The following is a 17,918-nucleotide window of genomic DNA, read 5'->3' on the forward strand; positions in this document are numbered from 1 at the left end:
ATCATTAATCTATCATGTGAAGCTTTGTGATTGGACTCTGGGACTTTTCAGTACCTGAAGTCTTTGATTTTAGCTTGAGATAAACTATGTGCAGTCAGTTTTGTCCTGGCATTATGTATACCTTTACTTCTGGCACAAATTGTGGGGATCCACTGATCTTGCTGCCACTCACAACCACACTTCTGTCAGTAAGTAAGTCCCAAAATAAATTGCAGTCTATATAATCCTGGATATTTTTTGCCTCTTTTTTTTTTTCAGTTTCATAGCAACTTGGTGCTGGTTCTCATGTACTAGGACCAGGTTGTTGCAGGACAGTATATTTAACAGAAATAAATAAATAAATAAACACTCTAAAATTTGTTAGGAACCACAAAAGACCCTGAATAGCCAAAGCAATCTTCAGAAGGAAGAACAAAGTTGAAGGCATTACACTTCCTGATTTCAAATTGCATTACAAAGCTATCCTAATCAAACTATAAAATATAAATTGAAATATAAAATCAAAACATACACACAGATCAATGGAACAGAAAAGAAAACAAGAAATAAACCTAAACATGTATAGTCAACTAATTACACAAGTGCACCAACAATACATAATGGGGAAATGAGAGTCTCTCTGATATATGGTTTTAGGGAAACCAGATATCCAGAATTAAATTGGATCCTTACTTTATACTGTACACAGAAATCAACCCAAAATGGTTAGATATCCAAGAGTGTAAAACCTGAATCTATAAAATTCCTAGAAGAAAGCAGTGCATCTCCATGACATTAACCTTGACAGTGTTTTTGTTTTCTGTTTTTCTTATATAACACGAAAGTCTCAGGCAAAACAACAAAACACATGTTGAAATATCTTAAACTAAAAAAGCTGATTCACAGACAAGCAAAGAGTTAACAAAATGAAGTCAGCTTATGGACTGGGAGAAAATAATTGCAGATCATATGTCTGATAAAGAATTAATATAAAAGTGTAAGGAACTCATACAACTCAATAGCAAAAAACAACCTGATTGAAAAATGGGCAAAGTATTCAAATAGATATCTTTCCAAAGGAAACAAAAATAGCCAATAGGCAGACAAGCACATCCTCCCATGTACTTGGGAGGCTAAAGCAAGAGGATTGGGAGTTCAAGGCCATCTTGGGCAATACAGCAGGATTTCCTCTCAAAAAAAAAAAAAATGGCCAGTAGGATATTGAAAGGTGCTCAACATCATTAATCATCAGGGAAATGCACATCTAACAACAACCTTATAACTATTAATATGGCTATTCTCAAAAAGGGAAGAGATGAAAGTGTTGATGAGGGTGTGGAGAAAAGGGAGTGTTTGTACACCATCCATGTGAATATAAATTGGTGCAGCCATGATGAAAATAGTATGAAGGTTACTCAAAAAATTAAAAAATAGGACTATCACAGGAGTCAGCAGTCACTCTTCTGGATATATGATATTAGAATGAAGCCAACACCTTGTAGAGATACAGTTTCCTATGTTCAACAATAATGGAAATAATATAACAATATTCAAACAATAAACAAATCTTTGTCTCTGGATGGGTGAATGGATAAAGAAATTGTGACACAACCACACCCAACGTGTATGTATGCACATAAAGTGGAATAATATTCAGCCTTAAAAAATTCAACAACAGGGCTGGGGATGTGGCTCAAGTGGTAGCGCGCTTGCCTGGCATGCGTGCGGCCTGGGTTCTATCCTTAGCACCACATACAAACAAAGATGTTGTGTCCGCCAAAAACTAAAAAAATAAACATTAAAAAATTCTATCTTAAAAAAAAAAATTCAACAACAGATGAACCTGATGGATGTTACACTAAGTGAAATAAGCTAAACACAGAATGAAAAATACTTCATGATCTCACTTATGTGTGGAACCTTACAAATATGAAATATATAGAAGCAAAGTAGATGATGGTCAGTAGGGAAGGGAAGATGTGAGTGAAAGGGTACAGAGTTTCAGTATGTAGGATGAATAAATACAGCATGATGACCATAGTTAATAGTTTTGGAAATTTGCTTAAAGGTAACTGCATAAGATGTTAGTCTGACTGTAGCAATCATACAGAATCATGCTGTCTATCTTGAATGTGTTGTTTTACATTTATTTTAAAAAGTTTTATTTACTTGGCTCATGGACCCATTCCTAAACCAGCCCCGTGGCCAAGAAGATGGAGTGGACTGATAGGCCAGACTTGGTTTTCATTTGCTCTCCTGGAGACCTGGCCCAGGAGACCCCACTGGGGTCAGCCCCACCAAAATCACAGATTTAATGTGAAGAAAGAGGTGACTGCAAGGTATGCTTGGGATACTATTACAAAAGAGAGGGTGGTATTTGGACTAAATATAACAGGGAAGTCAGAGTAGTGAATCAGATAATTAGAATAAAACTAAACGGCTGGCTACATGCCAGGCCCGGTCGTGCTAAGCGTTTTTCCTGAATTCACCACCATCGCCTATTACAGGTCGGAAAGGGTTGGGTCACAGGGTATTCTGAGAAGTGTAGGAAGACGGATGCAAGGCGCGTTAACGGTGCGTCCACCATTCCCGAGGAGGACCGAGTCTGTTTCCGCAGTGCCCAGCGCACAGTCATAGTCTACCCCACAGTGTGCAAGTGTGCGCGGCCTCTGGGGAATCGCTGCTGCCACCCCGCGGCTGCCCTGGCCGGCGAAAGTCGCCCCGACTCCTTTGTCAGGGGTACTTCCATCGCGTCGATCCTGGGTATCTTAGGAGTGCGGTTGCGGTTTGGCGTTGGTGTGGCTTTCTGGGTCGACTGTTTACCCCCTCTACGACTGTACCGCCGGCCAGCCAGCGCAGAAGGGTGCGGGCACGTAGCTGGCATCCAGTAAGTACCGACACCTTTTATGTCGGCCGTATGCCCGCATGCGTCAAGGCGCGCAAGCCCGTTGCTGTGCGCCACACTTCCCAGGAGGCTCTGCGCTGCCCGCGCTTCTTATTGACAGCTCGGCGACAGTGGGAGGCGGAGCTTCCTGGGGGACGGGCACTGACTGTACTTCCTGCAGAGGTCTCTGCCCTTGCAGGCGGGTTCTCTACCCACACTGCCGCCCCCCCCCCCCCAAGAGCTCCCTGGTTCATCCCGCTGGTGGGGACCGGCTGCAGCAGATTCCCACAGAATGTACCTAGTGGCCCCACGAAAGGGGGCGTGTGAGGCGAAGGCAGGGGCAGGGTTTTGCTATTATGCAGCCAGCGATCTGACAGTGACAGGAGGAGCAGGGAGGAGGGCCTGTTGTGGGGGCGCTGCTTCTTCCCATAGAGCCCACTAATGGGAAGGTAGCCTCACAGAACCCTCCTCGCGACTTGGGTCAGGGCTGCAGCCCTGGTGGAAAATCAAGGTGGAAAAGGAGCAGGCGTGAGCCTGCCTTCTGGGGGCGCACTTCCCAGTTCTTCTGCCCTCCAGGGAAAATAATTCTTTGGGATGTAATGGCAACCTCCATTACCTCCTGCCTCAGGAGGTCCCATTACTCTCCCTCAGAACAAACGTCATCAAAGAACTTCCCCCTCAGCTCTTGTTACTCCTTCCCTGAAGTACATATCTGACTTCTGGTTGACCTGACCTAACCTATGATTCCTCAAAAGTTTCTATCAGGGGGACTTACTTTCCTTTTATAGAACAGCCCTTTTCCCCTAGGGAACCATCCTGCCCAATGTGGTCTGTGCCTCAAAGCTGGACATCCAGGAGCATACTTTCCAGAGGTTTCTGGGTCCCCCAGGTGCTGTGCCTGTTCTTGGCTCTGAAATACATGGCCCTGGTGGGTTCCCTCTCTACATTCAGAGCAGTTCAGATTTACGAAGGCTTAACCTTTTGTTGGGTATTCTGGAGGCCCAGTACAGTTCCCCTCATCTTCCTATTCTGTCACCCCTATCCATTCCCTTTCTACTGTACTCATGGGGCAATGAGGGCTCCAGGGGCAAAGAGGGCTCCAGGGTCAAAGGCCAGTTTGCCCAGCATATTAGAAAATAAAACTAGAAGGGTCCCAAAATGAAATATTGTAAAGTGTGAAGTTCTCTCTCTATGAAAATCTCTAACAAAAGCTTGGGTGCTAGTGCAGCAGGTATAGAGGAATCTATGCATCAGGTAGAATGTGGACAATGTCAGTTTTTCTTCTAGCAACACACTGTGATTTTTGGAAAGGTTTGGAGAGAAGAGTGTGGGTTAGTCAGAGGCAGATTTGATAACCTGCTTATGTTTTGCCTTGCCCACTGGTCTGCACTTCTGGCAGTGGCTGGACCAGTCTTAGGAGAGCCATCCCTATGATGACTGTGTCTCTTGAGGGCCCAGACACTTCTGCCCTTGGAACTGTTGCTTTGGGGTGGTTGGGAACTCTCTATGCAGGAGGCATAAAGTCAGATCGTCTCACTTACACCTCATAAGGCAGAAAGTAGTATTCTCATCTTGCAGTTGGAGAAACAGGCTCTGAAAGGATAAGAGCTGGGACCCAGTCTAGGTCTGTCCAAAGACAAAGTGCACACATACTTGGCTTGCTGAACAGCATCCCAACATTCTACTTAAAATTTCTAAAAGATAAGTAACTTTTAAAACTTCCCCCTAACACTGTGTTTGGCTTAAAGATCCTGGCTCCATTTGGGTATACGCTCCACAGTGTCAGCTTTGGGGCTTCACCATTTCCTAAAACAGAGTCCTAAGAATTGACCAACTCTGGTCTTCCCTCTGTTGTCCTGTGTTCGCAGGACACTGTTCCTGTTCTCTCAGGACAACCTAGGTCCTTGGTACAGATGTCCTCCTGCCATACTCACACAACGGATATTACCATGTATGTCCTCAACACTTTCAAGTTGGATACACTAAAATTCTACTTTGTAACTATCACCTTTGGATATTCTGCTTCCACTGCTCTGACTTGAGGTGCATGGACCCATGAAGTACTTGCCCTGGGCAAAATCAACTGGTTATGTTGCCAGCAATGGAGGCTGTCCATTCTTTTAAATTGAGTTATAATCCACATAACAAAATTTACCTTTTTAAAGTGCACAGTTCAGTGGGTTTTTGTATATTCACAGGTTGTGCAACTTTCACCCTAGAAAGAGACCCCATTCCTACTAGCAGTCATCCCCTAGTTCTCTCTCCTGAGCCTCTGGAAACCACTAATCTACTTTTTGTCTGTACACATTTCCTATTCTGGACATTTTACATAAATGAACTCATACCATATGTGACTTCTGGATTCTTGCCTAGTGATTTCAAGGTACATCCATGTTGTAGCATATACCATTTCTTTTTATGGTTGAATAGTATTCCATTGTATGGCTGGATGGCATTTTGTCTATTCATTCTACCATGTTATTTCTTGGGGTATGTCCCCTGTAAATCTTTTAGGTGTTCCTTTTCCAGTTTGGAACAGTCAGGTTGCTTGTAGCATACTCGGATGCAGATCTAAATCAGGAAAGCCTGACTAGAATTCTTTTCCTGGTACTGGGTGTGGTGGTGCACACCTATAATCCCAATGGCTTGGGAGAAGGATCATGAGGCAGGAGCATCATGAGTTCAAAGCCAGACTCAGCAACTTAGCAAGGCCCTAAGCAACTTAATGAGACCCTGTCTCTAAATAAAAATATAAAAAGGGCTGGGAATGTAGTTCAGTGGTTGAGTGCCCCTGGGTTCAATCCCTGATACCAAAAAAAAAAAAAAAAAAAAAAAAAAAAAAAAAATCTGGGTTACTCCTCAATTTTGGACAACTGAGTCACCTCTTCTCCAATGATATGTTTCTCAAGGACCTTGCTTCCTCAGATCCTCATCTTTCTTATCCTACATCCTTCTATACTTTTGGGCTTCAGCAGATTCAATAAGAGCAACCACCCAAGACCCTTGATTCCCAAATTCCCAGCCCAGTGATTAATGACAGACATATCTGGATGCAGTGGTACACACTTATAGTCCCACTACTCAAGAGGCTAAAGCAGGAAGACTGTTGGAACCCAGGAGTTTGAGGCAAGCAGGGGCAACATAGTGAGACCCAAATCAAAACAAATCCAAAACAAACAAAAAGCCCCACAAACATTGAAATCAGACCTACTCCTAATTCAAAGGCTGTTTAATAGTTGTGTAGAGTTCTTTCAACTCTGAACTTGCATGGTTTTCTTCTAAAATGAGAACAATATGCTAGGTGTGGTGGTGCATGCCTGTAATCCCAGCTATTTGGGAGGCTGAGGCAGAAGGATGATAAGTTCAAGACGAGTCTCAGCAACTTAGTGAGAGTCTGTCTCTAAATAAATAAATAGGCTGGGGATGTAGCTCAGTGATAGAGTATCCTGGGTTCAATCCCCCATATGGCAAAAAATAAATAAATAAAATTATATTACAATGGAATGGAAGAGACTATTTATAAGTCATATCTGTAAGGACTTGATTCCAGAATTTTTATAGAATTCTTACAACTGAACAATAAAAACAATCCAATTAAAATCGGGAAGATGTTTTAAATAGTCATATTTTCGAAGCAGGTATACAAGTGGCCAGTAAACATATGAAAAGATTTCCAACATCATGAATTATTAGGGAAACGAAAATCAAAATCACAAGATACCAATTCACACTCACTAGGATGGCAGTAATGAAAAAGACAACAACAAGTATTGGGGAAACTGGGACTCTTCACATACTGCTGGTAGGAATGTAAGATGATGCAGCCACTTGGAAAAATTTGGTACTTTCAAGAAGAGTTAAACATAAAATTACCACATGACCCAGAAACTCCACCTCTAGATATACACCTAGGAGAAATAAAGACATAAAAGCTTATGTATCAATGTTCTTAGCAGCTACAAAGTAGAAACCCAAATGTCCACTAATGATGAATGGACCAACAAAGTGTGGTCCATTCATACAATGGAGTATTGTTGGCAATAAGAATAAAATCCTAATGATACAACATGGGTGACCTTGAAGACATTATGCTCAGTGAATGAAGGAGGGGGGTCTTGAGATGGAGCCAGAGCAGAGAGTGAATGCTAATGGCTTAGGGTTTTGTTTTGGGCTGTTGAAAATGTTCTAAAGTTAGACTGTGGTGATAGTTTCATGAATACACTATGATCACTGAACTGTACACTTTACATGAATTTTCTGGTATGTGCAGAAAGATAGCATTTCTGTTTTAGAAACAAAGAAGGAAATTTCAACATGTCTGTCATAGTCAGGAGTTGCTGCTAATTTAATGGGAGTGATAATGGTATTATGGGATGGGTTTACAAGTCCTCATCTGCTATAGATGGAAAATCCTCTTCAGAAAGGTTTATGATGTGGGTACCCCACATCATGAGTTATGGCCATACACTCTCCTCATCTCTCTGAGGGTGACAGTGACCACATATCTGGAGTAGGAGTTACCTCCACCCTGACACAGGTAGGTGCTAGGCAGGGCCTGGAGAAGATAGCAGAACCTAATGGCAAGGGCTGCATATGGGAGGAAAAAGGCCCTTTTATTATTCGGGGGTGCTATAAACAGAAGCTGGTTGCATGCTAGTGGGCCAGAGTCCTGCTGAGGCTCTGGGGCACTATACATGGGCAAGGAAGCCAAGGGGAGCCCTCCATATGAATATAGTACCCAGGGGCCTTCTTCCAGGCCACCTGATCTTTCCTGCCACTGCTTGCCTGGAGGTGAACCTTATACCAAAGGAAAACGAGTCCGGGACAAGTCAGTCAGCATCAGACTTGACATACTCTGGAAAAGAATAGTGTTCAGAGCAGTGATTTTGACACATTTATTCAAGGTCCACCACTAAACGGGTACCCAAAGACATGAAGATTAGACAATTACTAATGGGTAATCTGAAGAGAGGAAAAATGCCAAGCAGCAGAAACTCTTTTAAGAACAATCCCTATGCCTACCTTTATAAATAAGAGAATTGGAAGTTCCTTCTCTTTCAGAAAATCCTTTTTGACCAATCAAGTTTACTCAATACAGATATGGGTGGGTGGTAGGTTGAAACACAGCCCCCCAAATATATCCACATCTTAATCCCTGGCACCTGTGCATGTTACCTTATATGGCAAAAGGGACCTTGAATATATTATTAAGGATCTTCAAATCATCCTGGTAGGCCCAATATGACAACGATCCTTATAAGAGGAAGGAAGGAGGGCCAGTGTCCAAGAAGGCAACACAATGAAAGAGGGGGATTCATCCTGAAGGAGGAGGAAGAGGTCACAACCCACAGAATGCAGGTGACTACTGAACCTGAAAAGGTCAGGGAAACAGACTTACTCTCAGCGTCTCCAGGAAGACCCAGCCCCAACCACAGCTTGATTTCAGCTGAGTAAAACCAATTCTGGACTTCTGACTTCCAGAACTATAGAAGTTTCTTTTGTTTTAAGCCACTAAGTTTGTTACAGCTCCAATGGGTAACTAATACAAATGTGAACAGCACTTGGAAGTTATTAATAGACAACATATATTTGGCCTGGAGAAGGGCAGGGAAAGGAGGGAATGTGAGACGCAAAGCCTTTAGCTAGTGACAGGCTGCAGCAGGCTGAATGCTGAAGATAAAATCCTTCCATGACTTAACATAGCAGTTGGGAAGGGGATCTGTGATTAGAGCCTTCAGGGCCAAAAAAGCTGGACTTTCTGTAAGTCTCTGGATAAACTATCATCAGGATCTCTGAATTCAGGTAGAAGTATGGGCCCTGAGGTTGGGGCCCTAACTACTGAACATTTATTTCTTTTGACTAAGCATGGGCCAAGTTCAAAAGCTGAAATGATGGAAAACAGTTCTTGTCTTGAAAGGGCTGCTAAGAGTGAATGGCAGTTTCCCTATCCTGGGATCACTGACATGCTCAGCCAGGTGGCTGTTGTGGGCACTGTCCTGTGCCCTGGAGGATTCGTGAGCTCCACCTGCTAGAGGCCAAGAGAACCCTTCCTCCCCTGAGTCACAACAACCAGAAATGTCTCTATGCATTGCCAGATGTCCCCTGCAGGGCAAGAATGCGGCCAGGTTGAGCAAGCCCAGCTTATGGAGTCTAGTGTGATTACAAACCAATTTTTCCCTGGGATTTGCATAGGCAGCTCTTGTGAGATGGAGGAGGGAAGATGGAGTGGGAGGCAGCAGGAATAAAAGGTAAAGAAACAGTGTGTGCAAAGGTGCTGAGTGAAGACCCTCAAGTGTGCTCTGGTCCCATAGCAGTTGAGAGGAACATAAGCTTCTTTGGGGCAGAATCCTGTATGGTAGTTATCTGATACTGACATTTCAGGAAGACTGCTACCTGCTCCTGTTTCTGCATGAGGCAGTGCACCAATCTGCCAAAAGGCTCCTCAAACTGAGGAGCAGGCTGGCTTGCCTGGGGTGACCTTGAATTATACACTGTTTTAATTTCTACTTTGAGAAAATAAGTGGTGGAATTAGATGATCTCCCAGGCCTAGTTCTGGGACTCTTAACATTTTATATAAATATATTTTGTCATTTAAAAAAATGCTATGGAGGGACAATTTATATATCATAAAATTAATTCATTTTGATAACTTTTGCAAAGTCGCTGAGTTGTGCAGCCATCACTGTAATCCAGTTTTAAATACTGTTTTCCTTTCACTGGTTCTGACAGTTTTAAAGCTTATGGCCTAGGTAACAAAGGAGAGCAGACAGAACCCCCCTTCCATTTCTGAGCACTTAATCCATCACTTCCTCCTCACCATGGCTTTTCCCTGTCTTCTGGGTTAGGGTTGTTGCAAATGTGTGGAATTTCTTTTTCTAAATCAAAGGTATGTGATATAGAAGATCCCTTTTTTATTTTGATAAAAGCACCATGTGCTGGCTTGGAAGTGCTCCTCGCACACAGGCACATACTCAGGTTCTTTGTTATAATCAGCTAGGCATTTACAGAAAGAGTACTAGGGGATTCATTTTCCAATGAGTGTTACCTTGAAATTGTGGAGAACTGCTCAATTATGCAGATGAAGATATGGTGTGGAATGGCAGCAAATGCACAACTCTATGGAATTCACCTTTAACATATTTAGAGGATAAGTAAAGCCACGGGGGTGGGGGGTAACAGCAGTGGGGGGGTCACCTATGGGGTCATCCTGATTCTCCCTCAGTAGTTATTCCCCATTCTCTACAGATACTGCAGTACTCTTTGCTCCAGTACCCAGACCTGCCATCTCTTCACCCTGTCACTCTGTGCAGTGGGTCCTGGACAGCCTTTCTGGGACTCCTCACCAGCCAAGCATACACCATCACTCCCCAAGGGCCACTTGGTTTCCCTGTTAAGTCATGTAATCTGATTTACATGTCAGTAGGGAAGGAGGTACACGAAGCCCTTCCCTGTGACTGTGAAGCTTGAAACACTCCTCAGTTCCCATGGTGGAGCCTATGGTGTTGGTGGAGGTTTGAGCTTTGGCGAAAGCTTTTCCCACACTGGCTGCACTGGTATGGCTTCTCTCCAGTGTGGATCCTCTGGTGCAGTTTCAGGGTCGACTGCCGTCCAAAGCAGTTTCCACACTCTCCGCAGGTGTAGGGTCTCTCTCCTGTGTGCACTCTCTTGTGTCGCTTCAGTTCCGAATTCCACGTGAAGCTTTTCCCACAGTCATCACATTTGTAAGGTTTCTTCGCGGAGCGGGTTGGCTGGTGACCAAGACGCTGCAAGCGACTGCTCAAGCTTCTTTTAACTCCTTTACTCTTCTTCAGCTCTCTCAGGGGGTGACTTTTGAGGGGGCTGCTGATGTATTCCAATTCCCTGCAATGTCTCTGGTAGTGAACAAATGGCTTCTGAGCATTTGGGGGGCTTACCTGCCTCCGAGACAACCGGGGCTCACTCATGTTTGCCCCTCGTGGCTCAGGGCTCTGCAGACCATTCCCTTTGGATCTGCCAGTTGACACTGCACATGGCTTTGCTCCTTTAGCTCCTTCCTGTTGTGGATTTTCCTTGTTGTCACTCCTTATTCTGGGGGCCTCTATAATTAGAAAGAATACTCTTCATTTTTCGCACTTAGAAGAAAAAATGTCAGTAAAAGAGATATGAAATGTACAGTGTGGATTCTCAAAGATGCCTCTGCTGGCAACTTGCATTAGACTCCTGAGGTTGGGTACTCACTAACAAGCAGGCTCCCAGCCACCCCCCTGCTGAGTCAGCATCTCTGAGGCTTGGACCTGCAAATCTGTACAGTAATAGGCTCCTGGGGTATTCTGATTTATATTAGAAACCAAGTTCTCCAATTCTTTTCCTCCTTCCTAAATTTAGGAAAAAAAAGGAACAGGGAAAAGGAAACCCACTGGAACTGAGCATCAGCTAATGGATGAAAGAAGGAAGGGAGTTGACATTTATTTATTTTCTTTTGATGGGGTCTTGCTATGGATGCTACCCAAGCTGGCCTCAAGCTCCTGAACTGGAGCAAGCCTCCTTCCTCAGCCTCCCAGGTAGTTGCGACTCCAGGTGAGTACCAATGTGCCTGGCTGAGAGTTGCAATCTTAGCATTGCAAACAGTTATCTGGACAAATACTCCTCATTTACATGAACATGATCAAAACCCTCTTCAGAGGATGGTTAATCCAGTGACTGGTTTCTGTCATTACAAAGGTGATAGCATGACTAGAATATGGACTAGATGTGTATTCTGGTCACAGAAACTTCCCACCATGGACTGCCAGGACTGAGGATCAGGATGGAAGTGCCCTGGCACAGCTCTTGGGAAGCTGCGGATATTGAGCAGGGCTATCCAATAGGAGCTCTTCTGAGGTGGAGAATTTGTGTGTGTGCTGTTCAACAGGGTGGCCACCAGCCACATGTGACTGTGAGGCTGCTAGTATTTGAAATGTGGCTAATATACCAGAAGAACTGGATTTTTAAATTTAATTTAATTTTAATTAACTTAAATTCAAGTTTAAATAAGTAGCTCAAACAAATACAGTCAATTGATCATCAAGGTTCTTAAGATAATTCAGTGAAGAAAGAATCGTGTTTTCAATAAACGACATTGGGAGCACTAAATTTCCACAAGCAAAAGAGTGAAGTTGGATTCTGCTATTTGTCTCCCCATAACCAAATTAACATGCCAACAATCCATAGTGCAATGGTGCTGGGACATGGGCATCTGGGATGCAACTAGGTTATGAAGATGGACCTTGTGAATGGGATTAATGTCCTTATAAAACAGGTCAAAGGGAACTTATTTACCCCATTTACAGCCATGTAAGGAAACACTGCTATCTGTGATGAATGGGCCCTCCCTGACATTCTAAGTGCTGGTGCCTTGACCTTGGATTCCCCAGCCTCTGGAACTGTGAGCAATAAATTTCTGTTGTTTATAAATCAATCACTCAGTCTAAGGAATTTAGGCTAAATGGACTAATAGACCTCTATCTTATACAATATATAAAAATTTACTTGAAATGGACCAGCAATCTAATATAAGAGTTAAATCCTATCTCTGAAGAAAGCATATCTATATCTTTGCAGCCTTGCTTTAGGCAATGGTATTTTAGATATGACACCAAAAGCACAAGCAAAGAAAAACAGAAATTATACTATCAAAATGGAAGACATTTGTGCTTCACAGGATAGCAAGGACAACCCACAAAATGGGAAGAAACAATGGGGGTATTCAGAATACATAACTCTTAAAAACTCATTAAAAAGACAACCTAAGTTAAAAATGGGCTAAGGCTCTGAAAGATACTTCTCCAAACAAGATAGACAACTGACCAATAAACACACAGAAAGCTTCTCAACACCATAATTCGTTAAGGAAATGTAAATCAAAACCTCAAGAGGATACCTCTTCACACTAAGATAGCTATATTAAAAAAGACTGATGATAACAAGTGCTAATGAGAATGAGAAGAAATTAGAACCTCATACTCTGTTGGTGGGAATGCACAAATACTTTGGAAAAATGGCCTGGTAGTACCTCAAAAAGGTTAAAAACAGAGTTAGCTATGACCCAGCATTTCTATTCCTACATATACATCCAAGAAAAATAAAAACATATGTCTACATAAAACTTGTACACAAATGTTCACAGCAACTTTATTTATTTATTGGTAGTGCTAGTTATTGAACCCAGGGCCTTATGCAGGCAAGGCAAGCACTCTATTAACTGAGCTGTATCCCCAGCCTGCAACATTATTTTTAATAGCTAAAAGGAGAACCACAAAGTCCACCAACAGGTAAGTTTTAGATAAAAATGTGGCCTATTCATACAATGCATATAATTCAGCCATACAAAAGTAAGGATCCATGTTACAACACGGACAAAACTTGATAGCATCATGGTAAAAGGTCAGTACAAACTGCCTTGTAGTGTATAAGTCCATTTATAGGAAATATCCATAGAATAAGCAAATCCATAGAGATTAAAAAAAAAAAAAGATTAATTGTTGCCAGGGCTATGAGGATGTATAAGTGGAGAGTAGTTGCTATGGGTAATAGGTTTCTTTTTGAGATGATGAAAATATTCTGGAATTCCACAGTGGTGACAGTTGTACAACTTTGTAAGTATATTAAAACCCACTGAACTGTGTACTTTAAAGTGTGAATTTATAATATATGTATTATATCTCAATAGTATAACTTAAAGGGCCACAAGTGGCTAGTTGCTACTATTATATTAGACAGTGCAGCTCAGAAGGATCTTTGACATGAGGAACATGGGATTCCATCCTTCTAGGGATAAAATGAAAGGAGACACAAGCCAGCACATGCATACCCACTGTCTCTGCTGAGAGAAGGGAGTGTGTGGTCCACCTTGTTCACCACCATGAAGGCTACATTATGGGGCAGGACCTCCACAAGGGTCAAAAGCTTTTCTTCCCAAGTTCCAAAAATAATCAAAACAAAACGCAATGGAGTAAATGTTTATGTTCCCCCAATTTCATCTATTGAAACCCTAACTCCCAAGGAGGTAACATTAGGAGGTGAGACCTTTGCAGGTGATCATAAGGGCTCTGCTCTCACGGGAATGCAATTCCTGCCCTTATGAAAGAGGCCTGAAGGAGTTTGCTTGCCTACTCTGCAATGGAATGTGAAGACATAGAGAAATTGGTAGTCCACACCCCAAATAGGTCCCTCATCAGAACCCAAACATGCTGGCAGTTTGGTTTTGGACTTCCTAGCTTCTGGAACTGTGAGAAATGAACTTTTGTTGTTTCTATGCTGCCTATTCTCTAATATTTTCTTATAGATGCCTGAACAGACTACAACACAAAGTTTCTCCCTAAACACAGCAAATGTTAAAGAAACAGAGCTGTAGTCTTCTTGGAATCACCCTCTCTAATCTCCTGGGTATCCCGGAGTCACACAAGACTGACCAGAATGTCACTGTTGTAATAGCACTGTGTAGAACAGGGCCAGCAATTATACTGGTATTGTACCAGAGGCAGATAGGGCAATAGACACAAGGGTTTAAAGCACAAAGGATATCACAGAGGAGGAGGAAAAGGAATAATATGGAGATGGGCTTTTTCTCTACTGGGCAAACATTCTTTAGCATGGGACCATGGAAATTCATCTGTGGTTATATCTAGATCTATCTTTATCCTACGAAGCTCTGAAAGGGACAGAAAAGTAGATACTAGAATAATCCTACTATGCATTGGATAGCCAAATATTAACAAAAATGATAAACGCATACTTATTTGTAGTTTCATTACCACTGTAATTAGTGGAGTCTTTTAGGGAATAAATATCAATACACATAACATTAAAAACCTGGGAATAAATATCAATACACACACACACACACAGTCTATAACTTTGCAGAATGATAAGAAGCTTTCATGGAAGGAAAGAGCAGATGAGAGGGAGAGAGAAGGCAGAGTGTTACCTGTCCCAGTCAATATGGGAGCTGGTTCCTGGGGGAGTGGGGATTTCTCCCAGTGACGGGGGCTCAGCCGATCATGAGGTCCTTCCTGGGAAGGCTCCACCAGAGAGCTCTCCCTGAGATCTCTCCTAGGAATTTGTGGTTGGAAGTCTGGCAGTTCCTGTTCTCCAATCTGAGATCCAGTTTTCTCCAACAGCACCTTCTGTCCCTGCATACAAACGGCCACCTAGGAACAAGCCCCATCCATTAACACTCCAGTTAGGACCAACTGAGAGCAGCTTTCTTGCCCACTGCTGTACAATAACCCCTTTACCTTGGGAACTTCTGCTCATGGCCCAGAGGTCAACTAAATGTTCACAGGAAGCAAGGGAAGGGAACACAGAATGAGGCAGCTTCACAGCATACAGTACTTTCTGACTGCCTATCCTCAAGCATGGGCCTTTAACAAGGCCTGGAGTTGAAAGTCATCAGAAGAGAGCTGGCACCAATAGGTCAGTCATGACACTGGCCCATCAAATTCTCTCCCCACACCCCACTCACCTCTCAACTTCTGTTGGAAACAGGCCATATAGGAACAGGAATCAGTATGGTGAGGGGACATTAAAAAATCATTTTAATATTTTTTTCTGCCAAAGACTCTCCTATCAGGGAGGTCCAATAATAGTAGGGGTCTAAAAGAACTGCCCCACCTGTTCCCACTTTCCAGAGTATATATGTTTGCTTCCTGCTTAGGCCTTGGCTGGGGTCTGGCTTGGGGAATGGGATGGGAAAGAATAGCAACACTAGGCAAGTAAGCTGTAACCTCCTGATTCAGAGACAACAGGGCAGACACACCACTGGAAAAAAATTAATTGAAATTCCCCCCAGGTCAGCTGATCTTTCCAATAATTCTGATTGTAGGAATGAATGGGGATTAGATCTATCAGCAGAGATTCAAGAACCTTAACTCCCCCCCACCCCATATTGGTGATTGAAACCAGCCAGGGTCCCTTGCATGCTTAGGCAAGCACTCTGCCATTGAGATACATATCCCCAGCCTTTGAACCTTAAAGCTACTTTCTGGGACTTGCGGCCCACAATGGAATGAAAAAGCAGAGCACCTTGGTGCTCTACTTCCTCACTGGATGTCAGTAGCTAGGTTTTCTGAAACTTATTAGAAGTTGCAGGGGGTTCCCAGATAGGCTGGAAGTAACTTTTAAAACTCTCCTGGACTCTTAAATAGGGAGGGATCCAGAGATAAACAGTACAAAGATGACAAAAAAAAAAAAAAATACAGGGGACCATGACAGAGGACTCTTCTTACCCACTGCTTTGGTTTCTTGGATGCTCTGTGAAAATCTTCTACCAGGGTCACAATTTCCTTGCTGCTCATTGGACATCGATGCCTAACCCGAGCCTGGATTTCCGGGGGCAGGATGATTAGGAACTGTTCCATCACCAGGAGCTCCAAAATCTGCTCCTTGGTGTGCAGCTCAGGCTGCAGCCACTGCCGGCAGAGCTGTCGGAGCTGGGAGAGTGCCTCTTGGGGTCCAGTCACCTCTTGATAACGAAACCTTCTGAAGCTTTGTCGGGAGAGCTCAGGATCCGGGAAGTTTTTTTGCAGAGTAGGTATTCGTTTCTCCTCTAGCTTTGTTATTATGTGTCTCTCTTGCTTGGAGGAAGCCTGAGTCTGGGAACTCAAAGTTATCTCCATTTTAGCTGCCATTTTGGGGGGCTCAAGAAAACAACTTCTCTCTCCTTGTAAACTGGTCAAGCCTTTGGGATCATGACCTGGAGAAGTCTCTCTGAATGCTAGAAAGACGGTAGAAACGAAGCTCCTCTGAGATGCTGGGAAGGACGACTGTAGAGACAAGGCCTTATTTGCCAACCCTTTCTCCAGACAACCTTAACACAACAGGTCCTGGGAGGGGGTCTGTGGTTCCGTCAGTTTGTAAAACTGTCTTGCAAAGGAGAAAAGTCATAACGTCCTAAGGGCACTGGGAAAAAATATTTCCTTTATTTCGGAAATAAGCACACAAGTCTCCGACGAGAGGCGAAATATAATCTAACGGACAGGGACTGGAATCCCCAGGAAAAGTTCAAGCCGTCTTACAGGTAGCTCGCTCCAACTCTCCCGCATCCCGGCTGACGCCGACGGCGAGCATTCTGCGGGGAGTGGCGGCGCAGGCCCCGGGAAGCCCCAGCGCTGGCCGGGTGCCCAGTGCGCCCGGAGTCTGCCCACGCGAGCGCGACGCGGTGAGGCACGGCAGGCCGAGTGGCGTGGGGCCGCGGCCCAGTCCGGCCCCGGCCCGGCAGAGCCGCCGCAATCACGCGCGCAGCTCGGCGGGGTGTGAGCTCGACCCGGCGCCTGCGACACCAGCGCCCGGAGGAGCGCGGTGCCCGTGCCCACCTGCAGCCGACTCACCTCTCTGGGGACCCGGGACCCGGAACCCAGGAGCACGGGTCGGGGGCGGGGCCGAGGCGCGGGCCGTGGCGACGCCCACACACTGCCACTCCGCGGGAGGGCCCGCCTCCGCCCCGAGGGATTGGCTCCTCGGGGCAAACCCCTCGCCCATTGGCTGAGCAGTTCGTCATACTATCGCACTGCACCCCGGGAGTCGTAGTCTTGGGCTCGGCCCCGGAGCGTGCGCAATGGGTGGCGTGTTGCTGGGCTTGAGCCGCTGACTTCCGGCCCCGCGGCGAGGGAGTCTGGAGTCCCCAGTGCTAAGGCTGGGTGAGTCTTCTGCTTGCTGGCGGCCGGGAAGGATAGCATCCCCAGACCCCCTCGCCGCTCAGAGCCTTTCCTAGGCGCTTGGAGCGGGTCCCGGACCCGCAGCCGGCGCCGGGGCCTCCCCTTTACCCTGCTTGCTTCGCGGGGTCTGAACCACAGTTCCCGACCAGCAGATGCTTGCTGAGTGGGGAATGAACCAGCTTGCTCCCCATCTCAGTTTGCATTTCTCCGAGTGCGCCATGGCCAAAGTGGAACAAGTTCTTGAGAGACCTGCATGAAAACATTTAGCAATGAATTGGTTGTCAGGGCTCTGGGGGAGTACAGGCTCCTCCTGCAGCATGAAACCAGAATAGCATCTACTACATTGTCCAGCTATTCCAAGTGCAGGATATGAGAAAACCTG

At 44.6% G+C, this 17,918-nt stretch overlaps 1 protein-coding gene across 1 annotated transcript; it reads right to left on the reverse strand.

Moving 5' to 3' along the window:
- Positions 1–6,489: 6,489 nt before the first annotated feature.
- Znf174 (zinc finger protein 174) lies at positions 6,490–17,247 on the reverse strand. Its single transcript, XM_076839787.2, has 3 exons — positions 16,109–17,247; positions 14,809–15,031; positions 6,490–10,941 (listed from the first exon to the last, which is right to left on the reverse strand). The coding sequence occupies exons 1-3, from the start codon at positions 16,508–16,510 to the stop codon at positions 10,340–10,342; spliced, it is 1,227 nt and encodes a 408-aa protein (XP_076695902.1). The 5' UTR covers positions 16,511–17,247; the 3' UTR covers positions 6,490–10,339.
- Between the last annotated feature and the right edge of the window lie 671 nt (positions 17,248–17,918).

Source organism: Callospermophilus lateralis, chromosome 19, assembly GCF_048772815.1.
Source record: "Callospermophilus lateralis isolate mCalLat2 chromosome 19, mCalLat2.hap1, whole genome shotgun sequence".
Lineage (NCBI taxonomy): Eukaryota > Metazoa > Chordata > Mammalia > Rodentia > Sciuridae > Callospermophilus > Callospermophilus lateralis.

What these genes read in the sequence shown, in the direction of transcription:
- Znf174 (XM_076839787.2), bottom strand. Translation starts at nt 16,510, where the DNA reads ATGGCAGCTAAAATGGAGATAACTTTGAGTTCCCAGACTCAGGCTTCC. An exon ending in CCAAGAAACCAAAGCAGTGG is followed by an intron (nt 15,032 to 16,108) that starts GTAAGAAGAGTC and finishes GCTTGTTCCTAG; the next exon opens with GTGGCCGTTTGTATGCAGGG. An exon ending in TCCCATATTGACTGGGACAG is followed by an intron (nt 10,942 to 14,808) that starts GTAACACTCTGC and finishes TTCTAATTATAG; the next exon opens with AGGCCCCCAGAATAAGGAGT.